Below are 16740 nucleotides of genomic sequence, written 5' to 3'. Positions count from 1 at the left end.
ATTTATACATGCCTAAGTTGATCTATCATTCTCTAAAGTTTTTTCTTTTGTGATTTCAGATTTAGTGGAGGATCTGATGGCACACTCATGATCTGGGAGGTACAACAGTTGTTGTTGATTGGAAGTTGTGACTGCATCCAAATTTATCTTCTAATTATATACTTGTGTATATTTGTGATTTGGGTCTTTTGTAATACTTTGGTCTTTGTAATACTTTGAATATCAATAAATGTTATTTTTTTTTGCCGCAAGAACAAGCATAGCTTAAATAAGAAAGAACAAGTGTAGCATAATAAGAAACTGCTATCAACCTAGAATGCTGTGAGAATATAATAATAGCAAAATCCAAATGCTATTGTATTATATACGATTGCAGACAAAAACGTGTATATTTAATGTTGAATCGATAGCAATGCCCAAAACCGCTATCTAATGTGCCAGACTTATTATCGCGGACGATGATAGAGCACTTAACTAAACGCTATTATATCGTTAGATAACGATTTTCAGCCGCTATTAAAGCCTGTTTTTCCTGTAGTGCAAGCTTTGAACCCGATCAAAGCCAAAACAATTAAGAAAGAATAATCAGTAACAAAACCTTGAACCCGATCAAAGTTTAGAGCAGAGTAAGAACACAAAAGCTTAAACCTGATTAAGCTAAAGAACAAGAACTCAAACACAGTTTCTTTTGGGTAGTTCAGACTACATATTTTTGTTGTTTTTCATTGATTACATAGGGAAAAAGCAAATTGGAGGTTATCAACTCCTACAAAACAGGAAGTGGAAAACATGGAAAAAGTGGTTGATAAGTTCCCTCACAAATAGGAAGACGAATTCAACGTTATTTGCTACAATGAAAAGATAAGATAACAAAAGGAAAAAAAAAGATTAAATATTGACTTAATCAAACTAGCAAATGCAATTGACTCTTATCATTCCTATATCTTAATCATAATAACACTTCGCGATAAAACTTATCTACTAGGAGGAACCGAGGAAACAAATTTTATAGCTAACTTGTTTACCCAAAAAAAATATTTTTATAGCTAACTATTAAATTGTCAAATAGATAGATACAAATCCTCTGTCTTTCCAAGAAGTTTCCAAATAAATCAAATCTACCGGCGAGTCACCGTCACACGACTGAGCTTAGCGCTTGACGAGAGTGATCACAACTGATACGTGTCTCTATTACCACGCCTTCTAACAGATCATAAACCTTCTTCACTAACTCTACACGTAATCCCACATGTTAATTAATCACGTAATTTTAACTTTCCTTCGATTTACCAAATTATCCCTAATTAGCTTGCTGTGCAAGTAAATGACTTGTTCTCTGTTTCTCGGACTCGTGGGCCTCTATTTAATCATCTTCACACTCGACGCTTTGTTAATCACATCACATTCCAACTCATCATCTCTGCTTCACTCTTTTGATTCCTTCCTTTAATTTTTGCGATCATGGAGTTTCCACCTCCTAACAGCTCCGGAACTGTTCTTCCTCCGAAGAGAGGCCGAATCAAGATCATGATCGCTCGCGATCTACTCCGATCTACGACTTCGATCCGATCTTCTCCGAGGAGAAGCCGAATCAAGATCATGATCGCTCGCGATCTGGTCAAATCGGCGACTTCAATCACCTCGCAAAGGAAACAGAGCAACTACAACGGAGACAGCAAGAGAGGAGGCTGAGCAGAAGCTGATCTCCTTGCCGTATTCATCTTCCACGACTATCCCTTTCCCTGAGAGGATCGGATCGGACCGAATCGTCAAATTCAGCTGTAAATTTTGTATAATACAAATATGAAACAGAACATACCGGTTAATCTCTGGCTCTGTAAATTATAAACCGGACCGAATCGTTAGATTTTAATTCTTGTGAAGAATCAATCAAGATGTGTTGTATAAAGTTTGGGCTGGTACGAATGTATCTTTGTAAAACAAAACTAAATGTAAATGTGATTTGTTTATAGAAAAAGTCTACCTGTTATTAAATTTTATTGGATGGTTTAAATTTAATAGTTTAGCTAATAGCTACTTAATCAAACCGGAAATTAACCGTGTCCGATTTTTATAGAGGGTGAAACTGAAATTAGCCAAACTTTGAGGTCAAATATCGAATAAAATAGAAGTATATGGCTAAGACAAGAGGATATTATTATAAACCTTTCCCCAAATTTTTCTTCGCCGGAGTAAAAATGAATCATCTTCGAATCTTTGCGAGAAATTCGCTGCGGCGGCGAGATTTTAGTCTCCGATCAACGTCTCGCTCCTTCTGTAACCTCTCACCGGAATCGAATCGGTTAGTACTTCTCTCCCGCTGCCACGTCACTTGTTTCTAATCGTCTCCGGCGAGTCACGCTTTTGCTCATTGCCTCTCTCTCGCTTCCTGATTATGACAAAAAACACAGCTCGTCGTATGGCATTGCATTCGACATCGATGGTGTAATTCTCCTTGGCTCCTCTCCCGTCGGCGGCTCCCCCGGCGCACTCCGACGACTCTATGATGATTCCGGTATGTTCTTTGTTCTTTCACAAGCTCTCTTTCGTGATTGATTCATCGAAGCTACTCTGCTTCTTCTTTTTTTTCTGGGTTTAATTGTAATCTATTCAACATGTTATCAATCTAAAAGTGCTAAATTTGTGTAGAGTTGTATCTGCCTATGATGAGTTTTGAGTTTTATTTTGCTTCTTTTGCAGGTGCTTTGAAGATACCTTTCTTATTCTTGACTAATGGTGAGCCATTAACTGTAAATGTTGGATATTTATCCTGTTTTATTTTGATAGTTAGTACGAAACAAAATGAAAACAGAAGTGAGAAAGATAGTTAGCATTGAAAATCATTTGGATAGTCTTTGAGAATAAGGTCAAAGGGGTGAATTTAGCTAACTATCACTTTTCGTTGTGGCTCTTTCTCATCTGGAGATTTCATTGGTTCTGACAGGAGGTGGCCTGCCTGAATCTAAACGGGCTTCTGAGATGAGTCAATTATTAGGTGTTCATGTTTCTCCGTCGCAGGTTGAAAAACCTTGTCACATCACTTCCTTTCTATTTTCTTTCTGTATATGTTACAAGTTAGTTTGAGTAACTTGTATTTTGATTCATTCTCTTGTGGTGCAGGTGGTACAAGGACATTCACCTTTCCGGAAGCTAGTGAATAGGTAGGCTACATAGATTAAATCTCTCCCCTTTACATGTCAACCTCTAGTATAAAAAGACAGTTTGTTCATCAGTTGGCATATCAAGAACTAAAAGCAGTTTAGTGGTTGCAAAATGGGTAATCAAATCACATAGGACACTTGAATCTCACAAACCATTGTATAAGGAATTTCGGATGTACTATATCAAGTATCCGGATCTCGCATAGGCTTCGACTATATCAAGTATCAACTTCTACTCCTTTTTTTGGTCAGCAAATCGTTTAATGAATCCTTGGACCAGGTTTGGAAATGAGCTCGTTGTTGCAGCTGGAAAAGGGGAACCGGCCTCGGTGATGTCTAATTATGGTTTCAAGTAAGCTCAGGGCTCTTTCTTGACTTTTGTGATTTCCGTTTGTCTCTGTTTCAGACTTCTATTCAAGTGATTATATATGTTCATGGATTTTCAGAAACGTCATTTCATTGGACGAATATTCCTCTTACTTTGACAACATTGATCCTTTGGCCCCATATAAGAAATGGATGACCGGGCAAGACGGCCACAAGGAAACTAGATCAAGAACAAATATTTTATCCGATAGAGTTCAGGCAGCATTTATAGTTAGTGATCCTGTTGATTGGAGCCGAGACATCCAGGTTATCATTCCCCTTTGCTGTTCAAGTTACATGAGCTTTTATTAAATTCCCGATTCACATCTTTATCTGCTAGAGTGATGTTTATCTTTCATTCTTTTGAATGGGAACAATTCTTATAAGCACACATAATAGTAAAGACAGCAAAACATAGTTGCCTTGTGTGTTGCCATATCACCGACTTCTCATAAAGCAGAGCTTCTTTAGAATTTTTTGTGCACACAGCGAATAACTGATCGATGCTTTCGCTCAGGTCCTCTGTGACATTTTACGAACTGGAGGACTTCCTGGGAAAGAAATTGGACCTCAACCTCATTTGTACTTTGCCAATGACGATTTAGACTACCAGGTTCTGTTGATCCCATCCATTTTTTTCTCCATTCTTTTGACTTACCATATATGATACTGATGCATTGTGAACTGAAGGCAGACTGCGTTTCCTACTGAACGTCTTGGCATGGGAGCTTTTAGAATCGCGTTAGAATCCATTTTCAACAGGTTATAGTCCAAATCTAGCACATGTCTTCTATTTGACACTGCACATCTTTTAGGAAACATGAGACTTGTCGTAAAAGGCATAATAAATTAGACGTTTGGTAAATTCGAGATATTGCATGTTGTGTTTGGATATATATGCAGAATCCATGATGAGCTTCTAGAGTACACATCTTTTGGGAAACCAAATCCGTTCGTGTTCAAGAACGCAGAAGATGTTCTGAAAGAAATCGCTGCATCAACTCGTACCCATTCAAACCAAGGAAGTAACCACTTCAGGACACTGTATATGATCGGAGACAACCCTAAAATCGACATCAGAGGCGCACGACAGGTTTTGTGGTCTTTATCTCAGAGTAGAGAAGAACATTCCTCTTATCTTACCTGAAGGCTTTAACTACTGGCTCATCTGTGTGACAGGCCGGGAATCCTTGGTTCTCAATCTTGACAAGAACCGGAGTTTTCAAAGGGAAAGATAATCATGCGGAGTTTCCTGCTGATCTGGTAAAGTACAATACCATCATTAGTTAGCCTTTAGATGCTTATTATTATTGCAGCGGGTGATGTTCATGTTAAAGCGGTTTTAACGTTTTCAGGTCGTTGACACAGTCGAGGAAGCAGTTGATTTCATTTTGACAAGAGAGTCCGCTAAGCAAAGCTTACTTTGAGTTATGTCACTCGATTTATTTAAGATTTTATTTAAACACACGTTGTGGTTTTCTTCATCCAAAGAGATTGTGTAATAACCGAATTGGCAGAAGCTCTGATACCATAACGAAGCATGGCAATTTTGTTTTTAGTACCATATCATAGTTTAATTTGACCTTGCAGAGCTCTGATATATACCATAACGAAGCTTGGCATTTTTTAAAGTTTTCTTATGACACAAGTTACTATAGTTGGCTATAAATCCTCCTATCAAGATTTAAACGGAATCAAACATAAAATTACCGAATGTAAATGATTTTCAGCTAAACTGTGTATAAAATACCAAGGGTCCAGTCATTTTCCACCCAAAAAAAACCAAAAAATCATTTCATCCTGTACTTACTTCACTTTCTCTTCCAAACCAACTAAACTAAACCGAAGTAACCAAAACCTGAATTTCCTCTAAATAAATTGGTGGATTAGTTTTCAACTTTACTGAGAAAAAACCCTACTGAGGTTCGGGAAGGTTTTGAGGACCAAACCTCTCACAATAAACTCTATAAACTCTGCCGTATGGTGGAGGTGGCGGTGGTAAATCAATCTCACCATGATCATGCATTGCTTTTGCACCACCAAATCCACCATCATGCCGCCTATGTTGAACCAAATGACCATTTTCTGGAACATTCAATGGGACTTGTCTACAAGCATCATCCAAGGGCTTATAACGGATTCCACACCGAGGAACTTTACTGACTTCTTCAAAAACATAGCTGTTTCCAGCGTATTTCTCCCGTAGTTTTCTGCATCTCTCCTCATCTCTCCAGCGACCAGTTCTTGTTCTGTAGCCGCTTTCTGAGCATACCCTTTTGTCGTGATGATCTTCTTCTTCAGGAGGCTCAACAAAAGCTTGGTGGGTAAACAAATTGTCTCTAAGATGTGTTGCATTGATCTTGCCATCGAGGAACTCAAAAAGTTCTTCGACGGTTTTGTTTATACATCTGTAAACTTTTTTAGCTCCTTTGCCAGTAACGCACCTTGCCACATTGTTAGAAACATCTATAATATCCAAGACCTATCACACCACCACCACCACACACCAAAATCTGAGGCAACAAAGACAGAAAGAAAAGAATGCAAAAATGAAAATATTTACTGAAATGAAGTTACCTTAATGGACCCGGTTATAGTCTTAGATATCCAAAGACCATTCAGCAAACTGACGCAAAGCTCTTTTCCCCATAGGAATTCTACAGATTGCAACTGTAGGAGAGAGAATCTTTTTAAGTTTATAACCAAAGAAAACAATGTTGTGGAGCTTGCTTTTGATTATGTTTTGGGTTTATAAAGGTAAAAAAGGAAAATATACCTTGACGAAAAACGTTACAAATAGTCTACTCAAAGACTCTTTATTTTGTTGTCCCCAGTTCAAGAAACTATGTGACCTTTTCTCAACATTGAGAGGATCAACACCATCTGAAAAAAAAATAATAATAAGAGAGGCAATTTAATGTCATGACGTTAAACAACATAAGCAAAATGAATATATGATTCTGTGTGAGCTCGAAAAATGTAATCTGATCATTTTCTAATATAATCGCCCGCAAAAGCATTTGCAATTCACAAAAAAACATTCGCAAATGGTAAAATCAGTTTAGAAAAAGAAGTACAAATTTACCTTTAAATAGTAAAGAGAATGGAGGTAGAATGGGAGGATCTTGAGTCTGCGTTATAACACATAAGAGAAACAAATTAGATATTGATGACTACATTTAACCTTAAAATGATGAAAAAAACAAAATCACCCATTTTTATCCAACTTGCTTGAGAGATTAATTTCATCCAACATATAAAACAAATGAAAAAGAAACTAAAGTATTCCCCCAAAATCAATTATAGTAGCTACCTATTAATCATCCTCAAAGTCAAAATTCTACATATAATAAGCAAACAGCTTGTATAAATTTTAACTAGTATATGAAAATTAGAGAGACTAGTGGTTGTTCAACAAGAGTGGCTAAGTTGATACCTGTAAATGGTGAGCGACTAGCAACGTTATAGATAAAGAATTCAGGGTTTGCTGTGACGTATCGTTAACTTCATGAGCTTTAGCCCAATGTTTAATCTGACATAGGAGAACAGTCACATGAGTAAACGTATTATTAACTACAACTAAACATATCTATAACCACTTAGAAAATAAAGAGTGATATCTTGTTCTTAAAACAGATAGAATAGGACCTAAGATCTTACCAACAAACAAAGTTTCTGAAACCTGTCATCAATTCGAGATATAATCTCAATGATCTGTGAACTTAAAATGCCGTCTTTGCTATCGACTGACAAATCACATTCAACAGCAATCTCTTCATCAACGAATCTGAGAATTGGCACCGTAGCAGTCCAGATAGCTTGAACACTCCTAATACGCCCTTGTTCTACAAAAGATGTTTTACGTAAAACCCAATATGAAATTCATCATTCTATGAATGTTATAGGACATATTTGCACAGATTAGCACTTTCTTACACACTTAACACTTATTTTTGTAAAAAAAAAATATCCAACCCTATGATTATTCGTTCCATATATGTTCCATGGCTAAATTGTCATGAATAGTACCAAAAATGCTAAAAACTATGAACAATAATTAAGTGCTAAGAAACTATGCTGAGTCTAGAAAGTGCTAACTCTTGCAAATCACTCAAGTTATATTGAACTGTCACTTTTATTTCCACATACAGTTACTGCAAATAATAAGTTCATGGAAGTGCTAAGAAAAATACCAATTAAACTTACCCTGTAGAGAGCGGAGCTTCTCGGCAAACCTTTCAAGGATTTGTAGCTTCTTCTCACGAGAAATCTCAGATGTTTCGTTACCGAAGTTAATGGATACATCCAAATCACTCTGCGAAGAGAAAGTATCCATCACAAACGACCCATACGCCTCTAAGACCGGGATGCTATCGACATATTCTCCTGATGGGAGACAAAAATAAAAGAGATTAAAGTATTCTGATGTTAATCAAGCTAAATAAAGTGTTACAAGTAATGTTAAGTTACCATAGATATCAAAAGCTATTGCATTGAGGAACTTGACCATATCTTTCCTAGTATCGTAGTTAGCAGTAACGGGTCGAACAGAGCAGTAGACATCATCTAAAAGCTTATCAAGTTCCAAGAAATCATAACTATCAATCTTATATCTCTGTAACGCTACGGACTCAGAGTTCTTCACCTTCTTTCGTATCACTGACATAAAAAAAAAAAATAGAGGCAAAGTTTGAAAAAAAAAAGAAAAAAGAAATCTGTAGTGAACAGTATTAATCTAGATATTTAAGTACTGGGTGGTATTCAATTTCACCTTTACTTGATTTAGTATTTTCCTTAGACACACTACTTCGAGAATCCATAGGAGAAGAAGATACCACTAACCTGCAAATAACACATCAAAACTAGCTTATAAAAAATAATGTTAAGAAAGCTAGGGTTTCCAAATTCTGAAGCATTACAAGGAACAAAGAAAAGCAATCAATTTTTCGAATTTAGGGTTTAGGATTCTTACCTACGGAAAGTCCAACGAGCGGATACGGTTTTAGGGTTTCGTTTCCTGTTCGTTTAGTCACTGCTGCTACTAAGTTCTGCGACCAGAAAATAGACATCAAAAGAGGTTAACTTAACGGAATTAAGTGAAAGGAAATTATACCGCTGCGTCTATTTTTATTGATGTTCTTGGTGTTACCGGTGGACGCTGTAAGAATCAGCGACTCTTGTAGTCACCGTTTTTTAGTTTGTTACGGTTGGTGGCCACCGATAAAGTTATCGCGCGTCTCCAAAAATCAACGTGTGGTTGGCGTCTATCAAACGAACAGGGATGACTACAAATTTAATCTTCCCTGAATCTACAATATATGACGAATAGAGATGTTGTAGAGTTTTTACTGTATTTATTTACACCTTTGTAGTAATATATTTATAACGCATGTCGGCCCATATAAAAAAAAAGTAGCCCCAGCCACAAGTATCTGATTGACCTAAAAGTCTCGATCAAAACGTTGTTCCTCTCTCGCCGTCGCCTCCATCGATCCTTCCATTGTTCCCTCTGGCGTTTCAGATTCGAGGTAAGTGATTTTGACGTTGTTCTTCCTCTCTCTCGGTCGATGATTTTGATCTAACCGTGTGAATAATCTCTCTCTCCGGATGCTCATCTGAGAAGATTTTCCTTATAAAAATTAAAGACCTAACTTGCGATTTGTTTTCCCAATTCTGGCTCTGATTGATTTCTTTTCTTTTTTTTTAGGTTTTGAAGTCACGAATCCAACAAATACGAACGAGATGACGAAGGCCAAACTTGATGATAGAATCTTTAGTCCGTCATATTGCAAAGTATGCAACTTTGATGGCAAAACCTCTGAAGGTTCAAGCAGAGAACATGCACAGCGTGTAAGCATCCTTGCCTCTTCTAAAACGTTGGTGTGGTGGGACATAAACGGCTGTCCCGTTCCTGATGCTCGTCTGGTCGTTCCCAATATATAAAACAAGAGTTGGACAAGTCAGGCTTCTCTGTCGGTACTGATCATCTCACCCTCACTGCCATTGGCGACCTAAAACAAACCCCTTATGATGTTCTTCAGACCATCTCTTCCTTGGGAATCCTTTTGAAACACGATGACATACAATGTCTCGACATTATGACGGATTTGTGCGAGTGGACTTTTGATAATCCACCTCCAGGCTACTCTAATGCTAATAACCGGTTATGTGAAGCCCTTTACGGTTTTTACCGGTATACTACGAAAGCAGGGATACACCGTCATTCTTTATCCTGACTGGGGTACACTTATGGCGATTATCAGTTGAGATTAACGTGGAGCAGGAGGCAACTAATAAGGCCTCTTGCAGTGAAACTGGTGAAGAATCTGCCTGGTGTTGTATTGTGTGCCGTAATTGTCACGAACTCTATGCTGGTGAAATTGTTGAGGGGGAAAGCTTCAATGGCGAACGTTTTGATGGCAAAAGCTTTGAAGATTTTACCATGCATTTTCAGAGTAGAGGCCATAAACTGAGTGTAAGCATCCTTAATACATTTCTCGATTGTCTAACTCCTTTGTGCAAAAGTTTCCCTTTCTCACTTCCTAGTTATGTTTGCCTCTCAAAGAATGTATCTCGATACCAGATTTGACCACATGTTATTTTTGTGCATTTGGTTTTGTCATGCAGGAGTGGCTCTTTTTCGAGACGCCTTTAACCAGTGAGAGGCCGTCCTCTTGGTTTCATCCGAAAGATGCTACTACCATATCTGATACGCCTCTAATGATCAGTAGTAATGAGCGTTGGAGATGAAGATGCAGAAGATGATGAATGACCATCTAGAGAAGGACGTGAACAAGACGAAGAAGAGTATAAAGAGTAGAGATATATGCATGTCATTTCATATGGTGAATGGGTTTGTTCAAACTAATACTACTTGTGCTTATTTTTAAGTTAACTAATAATTTGGTTATCAAATGATTCATAATGTAACGAAGATGTTTTTATCGAATCCATGATTTACGTTTGAATTTCCTGTTATAACTGTTTTATCAAAAGGGAAACACTTATTGATGGATCATGCAACTCTGAAAATGAGCATAATGATTTATTCTGGTTTCTCAAGTCTTAACATTATTATTGTTTCTGTTACATTAGACAAGAAGAAACAGAGATTACAATAAAAGTACATTGTGAATTATCAGATTACTAATAGCTAAATACTAATCAGAGGTGGCAAACACTTACTAAACGCCTCACAAGAAACGAAGCTTCAGAATGTGATGACTTGTTTAGGTTGTCTACCTAACTTCCCAAGAGATTTATCAAGAGCAACAGAGAACTCCTCGAAAGGAACCAATTCCGTTCTGTAATAAGAAACCAACAGTTGGTTTAAATGGTAAACCGAGTAAACTTTATCGAATCTTTATTTGAGAAGAAAAAGACTCACTCGTATTTTAGCTTCCCGTCCCGAGCAAGCCCAAGGAGATAGTCTATCATCTCTCTGCATTCTTTTACTTTACCTAAACTCAACCAATTCTGCAGCCAGAATCCTCTCAAGGCCAAATCCTGCATTACAATCAAACCTTAGCACAGTGAACCAAAGCCATAATCCTGAACGGATACTGAATTACTGATGCCGGTTTAATTGTACGAACGATCTATCCATTACCTTAAAGATGAAAGAAGTTGTTGACACAGTGATTGGCTTCTTAGACATACCACCATATGTTACTATGGTTCCTCCTTCCCTGAAATATTCATGTTTACAAAACCTTCAGCTACAAGGGGAAGCCTAAAGAAAGTCCACATACAGGGAAATGTTCAGTGCACCTCAGAAATTTGAGCACAAGAGAGGCAGCAATGCCACCAACACAGTTGAATCCCAGAGCTGGTTCAGGTAAGTTCCCCTTAGACCAAACATACAAATATGTCAAGCGTATATATATAAATATATATGATGTAAACTTCGGATATTCAAAGTTTCTGCTGTAAAAATCTTAGACTTACAATCTTACCAAAAGACTTTTCACGTTCTTGACATTGAGTTGACTCTCTGAAAACACTTCGTCTGCACCTAGAGCTTTCAGATTCTCTTTTGCATCATCCGACCCAGCCCTATAAATCAGTTGCAAAAGACAGTATTTACTTGGCCTGACCCGCTTTGTTTGTGCGTAATCATAACCAAGTATCTTTTATTCGATTCATAATATATATCACACCTGTCACGTATAATATTGATGGTACTGATGCCACGGAGCCGAGCTAACTGGATTACACATTGACCCACGATACTCGTTGCACCATTCTGTACCACAGAATCTCCTACTTCAATGTATTAGTTGGTCAGGAAAAGCAAGTAAAGAGAACTTGTTAATCAAGAAATGGGAGATAGAGTTACAAACCGGAGTTTAAAGACACAAAATCTTCAAGCATCCTTAAAGCCGTCAATGGATTAACAGTGATCGTCGCCGCATACTCCATTGGACACGTTTTGTCGATTTTGTGCCACACACTCTCCTCCTTCACAACATACGTCTGCCAAGTCCCTTACCAAACAGAGAGATTTTCATCAAGTTACACAAATCAAAAGGGAAACCACTAAACTGTCGCATCTTTTGTTGTTTCACTGAGAAATCAAGATTCATATATACTCAAGATTCCTCTTGCTAAATCAAGATTTCACCTGAAGATGGTGGAGATGGAATAACCCAATCACCAGGAGAAAGACCATTGACCTTGGAGCCAACTGTATAGACTTCCCCAACACCTTCATAACCACCAATTGCTGGTACCGGAGGCCTCACCGGATAAACACCTAAACAAATTCAATTTCTCAACATCACACTCAGTATCTATACTCTTACACTTGAGAGAAAAACGAGATTGGAGAAGATGAATATAGATCATCTATGTACTTTTACAGACACTCTCATACACTGAAAGTTATATACAAGTTTCTCTCTAATCAAAGTTATATAAACAAGTTTCTCTCTAAGCACAAAGAGATTTCATGAGTGATAAACAGACATTCTTCCCCAACATATGTAAATAATATCAATCGAATTAGAGAGGTAAATGAAGAATCCAACCTTCAATTCGGTTGATATCAGAGGGATTGATCGGTGCGGCGAGCATTTTAACGCATACATCGTTTTCTCTTACTTCCACCGGCGGGAGATTCACGAATCTGTCGTCGCCGAAAAGGAAAAAAAATGGAGATTCCGTGTACGTATATGCTCAAAGTAACCGTAGAACGAAGTCCAAGATACAATAAACGAACCTGGTGACAGAATCGGGAGAGCCGTGCTGTTCGTACACGATGGCTTTTGACGGTGGCGACATGACGGAAGAGATTGATCGAATAGAGAGTTCTGGTGTTCCGCCGCATCGGGTCAGCCTGAATTTCACCGCCGGCGAGAACTTCAGAGCTCGGACGGTGACTGACTTCATCAACGCCGCCATTTCTCTCCTCCGCCTCTCACCACACACAGAGCGCTCGGCTGAAAAGCTGAAAAGAAGAAAAAGGCCGAAAAACCATAATTCTATTAATTAATTTTTTTTGTATTTTTTTTAATTACAAAAGGGTGGGAAATTCTACGATTATCCTTAGAAGTGTCAATATTAACGAAAATACCTGGATAAAATCCACCCGAATGAAGCTCACCCGTTAACCCGATAATAATTCAATTTAATTAAAAAAAATAAACCGAAATTAAATTAAAAATCGAAAACAGAAAATTGAAAACCTTAAACCGAAGTTGATTTGGTTCAACTAAAAACCAACTCAGACCGAATCGATCAAAATCGATTCTCTTCTCTCGCGAAACGGCTAACTCCTTCACTCACTCCCGCTCCCCTCTTCTCCGAAATTCCTGCAACTTCCCAATCTCACGAAGAAACCGAAAATCCTCTCACAAACCCTAATCGATTTGATTTCTCCAAAATCGTAACTTCCTCTTCCCTCTACTATATAACTCTCTCTTGTTAACCCTAAACCCTAACTCCTAATTCGCTCATTCCTTTCTTCTCCATCATCGGCGATAGCTATGGTTAAAACTCGTTACGGCGGGGTGATCTACGATTCCGAAGAACCCAAATTACCCAATAGCAGTGAAGAAGCAGCCAGAGGAGATGAAGACCCCGAAACAACTCGGAGAGAAGAGGAACCGGCGATTGATGAACAACCCCCTGAAGTTAGTCCGAGAGAAGAAGAAGGAGTGTTAGAAGGAGAAGAAGCGAATTCCGAGACCACAAATCAAGCGGCGGAAACCGCACCAACAACCATGGAAGAAGAACCACCAGTTCTGGAAACGAACAATGAAGCGGCACCAACACCCATAGAAGGAGAAGCAGCGATTTCCGAAACCACCAGTCAAGCACATGAAACCGCACCCATGGAAGAAGAACGACGAGTATCGGAAACCACGAATAAAGCCGCCATGGAAGAGTGTGAGGAAGATGAACCCGAGAAAGAGGGACCGGCGGAGAAATCCCAGAAAGAAGGAGAGGTAGCGGAAGAGGTATCGGAAAAAGATACTGCAGCAGAAGAGGAATCCGAGAAAGATGCAGAAGAAGAGGAAGAAGGAGAGAAAGAAAGAGAAGAGGAAGAAAATTCCGGGAAAGGAAGAGAAGAGGGAGAAAATTCAGAGGAAGAAAGAGAAGTGGGGGAAAATTCAGAGGAAGAAAGAGAAGAGGAAGAAAGAGAAGAGGAAGAAAGAGAAGAGGAAGAAGGAGAAGAGGTAGAAAATTCAGAGGAAGAAGCACATGACCAATCAGAGCAAGAAGAATCAGAGGGAGATTTAGAGGTAACTATATTTTGAAATGAATTCTTGTTACACCTGGACAACTTGGACAACTGTATAGAATAGTTAGCTTTACATAAGTAGGCAATATCCGGACAACTAGGACAACTGTATATAACATCTAGCGAACAGGGACAACTTGGTTTTTCGTAATTAGGTGCGTATGGACAACTAGGACAACAGGGACAACTAAGTTTGAAGTAATTGAAGGCGCAATACAAGGGTGATGGTAACATTGATCCTTTCCTTCTCCGAGTTGTCAGCGATTTGAACGTGTGTAAAACGTTCCCTTGGGGGCGTTACACATTTGATATCATGATGAAGGAGATCAGGCGTGTGATGGCGAAGTTTGATGGCAGCATGAAAGACAAAAAAGCTGAATGTCCTCTTTCTGGTTTCATTCTACCTCTACAGGTAATTCATAGTTACCATTTCTTATAATGCATAATTTTTTATAATTTAATAATGATCTTTTTTTACTTTTTGTGTAGATACTTGCTTTTGAGTGTATTCCTAGCCTTGGCCGCAAATTCCGAGAAGCTGTACCTGCCCTCGAAGACTGTCCAAGGATGTGCAAGCACAAGTTCACTGAAGTTTGCATGAAAGGCATTCCGTTGGATGATATAAATGCGGCAATCGGAACAAGTGCAAAGGTTAGTGTTTGCTGGTTTTGGTTAGGGTAGAACTCTGATTGACTTGCAGTTAGTGGTTTAAGGACAACTGGTATAACTTATGGAAAAAATAGAATTATGGGTCGTGGGGCAATTAGGACAACTAGTACAACTAAGTATAAAAATAAGAATTATGGGTCGTGAGGCAATTAGGACAACTAGTACAACTATGTATAAAAATAAGAATTATGGGTCGTGGGGCAATTAGGACAACTAGTACAACTATGTCAATGTTGTTACAATTGGTTCAGTAATTTGTGTTTGTTTATATTGGCAGGATATTCATAGCATCTTGAAGCCTGAAAACTTGGGTGAAGAAAGACTTTTGCGTCGGATATTAGATCCTGGCTATGATGATGGGATAGGGGTCATTGATGTGGGTGTTGAGAGTTGGATGGATCATCTCACGGTGAAGAAGAAGAAGATCTTCTGGAGATCTTTGTATGAGTTAAACATTCGACATCGAGGTGGATTCACTTCCGAGGCTCCTCAAGTATCTGAACCTGAGACGACATCAATCCTGGAGCTTAAGGGTTTAGTGGGCCTGTTAGAGAAAAGGGTTGCGACCCTCGAACAGCTAGTGCTTCCCCGCCCATCATCTCCACCACCCGCCTCCTCACCAGTCTCCTCTGGTCGACCCGCAGTGGCCCCCCCTCGAAGCGCACTGGCATCAGTTTCATCTCCTCGGACCGCAGGAGGAGGGACCCCTCCAAGCGCACCGGCACCTCCAAGCGCACCAGCACCTCCAAGCGCACCGACACCTCCAAGCGCACCGGCACATCCACCAGAATCCTCCTTCTCGTTGTTGGATCGTGTGGAGGTGTTGCATCGTGATGTATGGCGCCAAGGAATAGTGAGGGTGGTTTTAGCCAGCAACCGGTACAAGATCAAGATCGTTGACTCGTCGGAGGAATTAGAATGCATGTACTGGGATGTTCGGGCATCATCCGCACCACCACCATCCACATCATCATCAAAAGGCGCATCCTCATCCATAGGCGGTAGAGCATCCTCATCCAAAGGCGGTAGAGCTGGAACTAAGAGGCCCCGGAAGACATCGAAGTACAAGCAGTCGCCTTTTGTCTCTGGGGGGAAGACCAAAAAAGCGAAGAAGTAGATTGTGTGGTTTATTTCTTTTGTTTAGGTGTTTGGGTTTCGGACACGTTTCTATTGTTTAGGACAACAAGGACAAGTATGTTTATTTTGTTTGGGTTGACGATTTATTTTGTTTTAGGAGAAGTGTTTCAACTATAACTATGTAGTTTAGGACAACAGGGACAACAGGGACAACAAGGACAACTATGTTTAGGACAACATGGACAATAAAGACAACAAGGACGACTATGTTTAGGACAACAGGGACAATAAGGACAACTTTCTTTCTTTTGCTTAGGACAACAAGGACAACTTAATCTGAATAAGAAACATAACATGAGATTTATTCGAAATAGTTGTGGGATATTACAAAGGAGAACAAAAACAAACATGATGAACAAAGGAAAACACGCTCACATAAGAACTCCCAACCACATCAAATCTTCTTCAACCTTTCGTCTTATCCATAGCGGGCTCAAGGGATGCCACCTTGGACTCCAACTGGTTGAGTTTCGAGAGAATGGTGTCAAACAAAGACCGCATGGCTTCTTGGGTGTCGTTTAACATTTCAATCTCTTCTAGAATGGCGACATCCCACCACTTCTTGAAGCCACAACTGGGAACCTGAAAACCAGTAAATCGGCTGAAATTCTATTTAGAAAGACAAAAAAAAATAGATTGACTGAGGAGTAAACTACATCCGGG

General features: G+C 39.1%; 4 protein-coding genes across 5 annotated transcripts; 2 read left to right on the top strand and 2 right to left on the bottom strand.

Annotated features, from left to right (window-relative positions):
• The first annotated feature begins 1398 nt into the window (after nt 1-1398).
• Nucleotides 1399-2000, top strand: LOC18014060. Its single transcript, XM_006418950.2, has one exon. The coding sequence runs from the start codon at nt 1462-1464 to the stop codon at nt 1690-1692; it is 231 nt and encodes a 76-aa protein (XP_006419013.1). The 5' UTR covers nt 1399-1461; the 3' UTR covers nt 1693-2000.
• Nucleotides 2001-2191: 191 nt separating this feature from the next.
• LOC18014059 (uncharacterized protein YKR070W) lies at nt 2192-5085 on the top strand. The gene is made up of 12 exons (XM_006418949.2): nt 2192-2302; nt 2412-2515; nt 2701-2736; nt 2945-3018; nt 3121-3161; nt 3442-3513; nt 3608-3794; nt 4045-4140; nt 4222-4289; nt 4431-4620; nt 4707-4790; nt 4883-5085. Exons 1-12 carry the CDS (start codon nt 2199-2201, stop codon nt 4952-4954), a joined length of 1128 nt encoding a protein of 375 aa, XP_006419012.1. The 5' UTR covers nt 2192-2198; the 3' UTR covers nt 4955-5085.
• Nucleotides 5086-5442: 357 nt separating this feature from the next.
• On the bottom strand, nt 5443-8347 carry LOC18013702 (protein HESO1). The gene is made up of 10 exons (XM_024153633.1): nt 8299-8347; nt 7998-8186; nt 7734-7913; nt 7188-7372; nt 6964-7059; nt 6613-6658; nt 6304-6410; nt 6105-6197; nt 5787-6009; nt 5443-5612 (listed from the first exon to the last, which is right to left on the bottom strand). Exons 1-10 carry the CDS (start codon nt 8345-8347, stop codon nt 5443-5445), a joined length of 1338 nt encoding a protein of 445 aa, XP_024009401.1.
• Nucleotides 8348-10551: 2204 nt separating this feature from the next.
• On the bottom strand, nt 10552-12995 carry LOC18014180 (enoyl-[acyl-carrier-protein] reductase, mitochondrial). Of its 2 annotated transcripts, none has more exons than XM_006418947.2 (10): nt 12748-12995; nt 12557-12654; nt 12151-12282; nt 11870-12013; nt 11687-11792; nt 11483-11582; nt 11298-11374; nt 11137-11215; nt 10915-11033; nt 10552-10831 (listed from the first exon to the last, which is right to left on the bottom strand). In XM_006418947.2, exons 1-10 carry the CDS (start codon nt 12927-12929, stop codon nt 10738-10740), a joined length of 1131 nt encoding a protein of 376 aa, XP_006419010.1. In that variant the 5' UTR covers nt 12930-12995; the 3' UTR covers nt 10552-10737. The 2 variants fall into 2 exon arrangements, with proteins under 2 accessions (XP_006419010.1, XP_006419009.1); XM_006418946.2 differs by having other exon boundaries at nt 11687-11789; nt 12748-12994.
• Nucleotides 12996-16740: the final 3745 nt, after the last annotated feature.

The sequence above is a fragment of the Eutrema salsugineum genome, unplaced genomic scaffold, assembly GCF_000478725.1.
Source record: "Eutrema salsugineum unplaced genomic scaffold, Eutsalg1_0 scaffold_4, whole genome shotgun sequence".
Taxonomy (NCBI): domain Eukaryota; kingdom Viridiplantae; phylum Streptophyta; class Magnoliopsida; order Brassicales; family Brassicaceae; genus Eutrema; species Eutrema salsugineum.
This window is presented reverse-complemented; position numbering and strand designations above follow the sequence as displayed.

What these genes read in the sequence shown, in the direction of transcription:
- LOC18014180 (XM_006418947.2), bottom strand. Translation starts at nt 12,929, where the DNA reads ATGGCGGCGTTGATGAAGTCAGTCACCGTCCGAGCTCTGAAGTTCTCG. An exon ending in TCCATCTCCACCATCTTCAG is followed by an intron (nt 12,014 to 12,150) that starts GTGAAATCTTGA and finishes CTGTTTGGTAAG; the next exon opens with GGACTTGGCAGACGTATGTT. An exon ending in CAACTTCTTTCATCTTTAAG is followed by an intron (nt 11,034 to 11,136) that starts GTAATGGATAGA and finishes ATTGTAATGCAG; the next exon opens with GATTTGGCCTTGAGAGGATT.
- LOC18013702 (XM_024153633.1), bottom strand. Translation starts at nt 8,347, where the DNA reads ATGGATTCTCGAAGTAGTGTGTCTAAGGAAAATACTAAATCAAGTAAA. An exon ending in TTCAGAAACTTTGTTTGTTG is followed by an intron (nt 7,060 to 7,187) that starts GTAAGATCTTAG and finishes CTCCTATGTCAG; the next exon opens with ATTAAACATTGGGCTAAAGC. An exon ending in CAAAAGGGTATGCTCAGAAA is followed by an intron (nt 5,613 to 5,786) that starts GCGGCTACAGAA and finishes TGAATGTTCCAG; the next exon opens with AAAATGGTCATTTGGTTCAA.
- LOC18014059 (XM_006418949.2), top strand. Translation starts at nt 2,199, where the DNA reads ATGAATCATCTTCGAATCTTTGCGAGAAATTCGCTGCGGCGGCGAGAT. An exon ending in TTTCTTATTCTTGACTAATG is followed by an intron (nt 2,737 to 2,944) that starts GTGAGCCATTAA and finishes TGGTTCTGACAG; the next exon opens with GAGGTGGCCTGCCTGAATCT. An exon ending in ATGACGATTTAGACTACCAG is followed by an intron (nt 4,141 to 4,221) that starts GTTCTGTTGATC and finishes AACTGAAGGCAG; the next exon opens with ACTGCGTTTCCTACTGAACG.
- LOC18014060 (XM_006418950.2), top strand. Translation starts at nt 1,462, where the DNA reads ATGGAGTTTCCACCTCCTAACAGCTCCGGAACTGTTCTTCCTCCGAAG.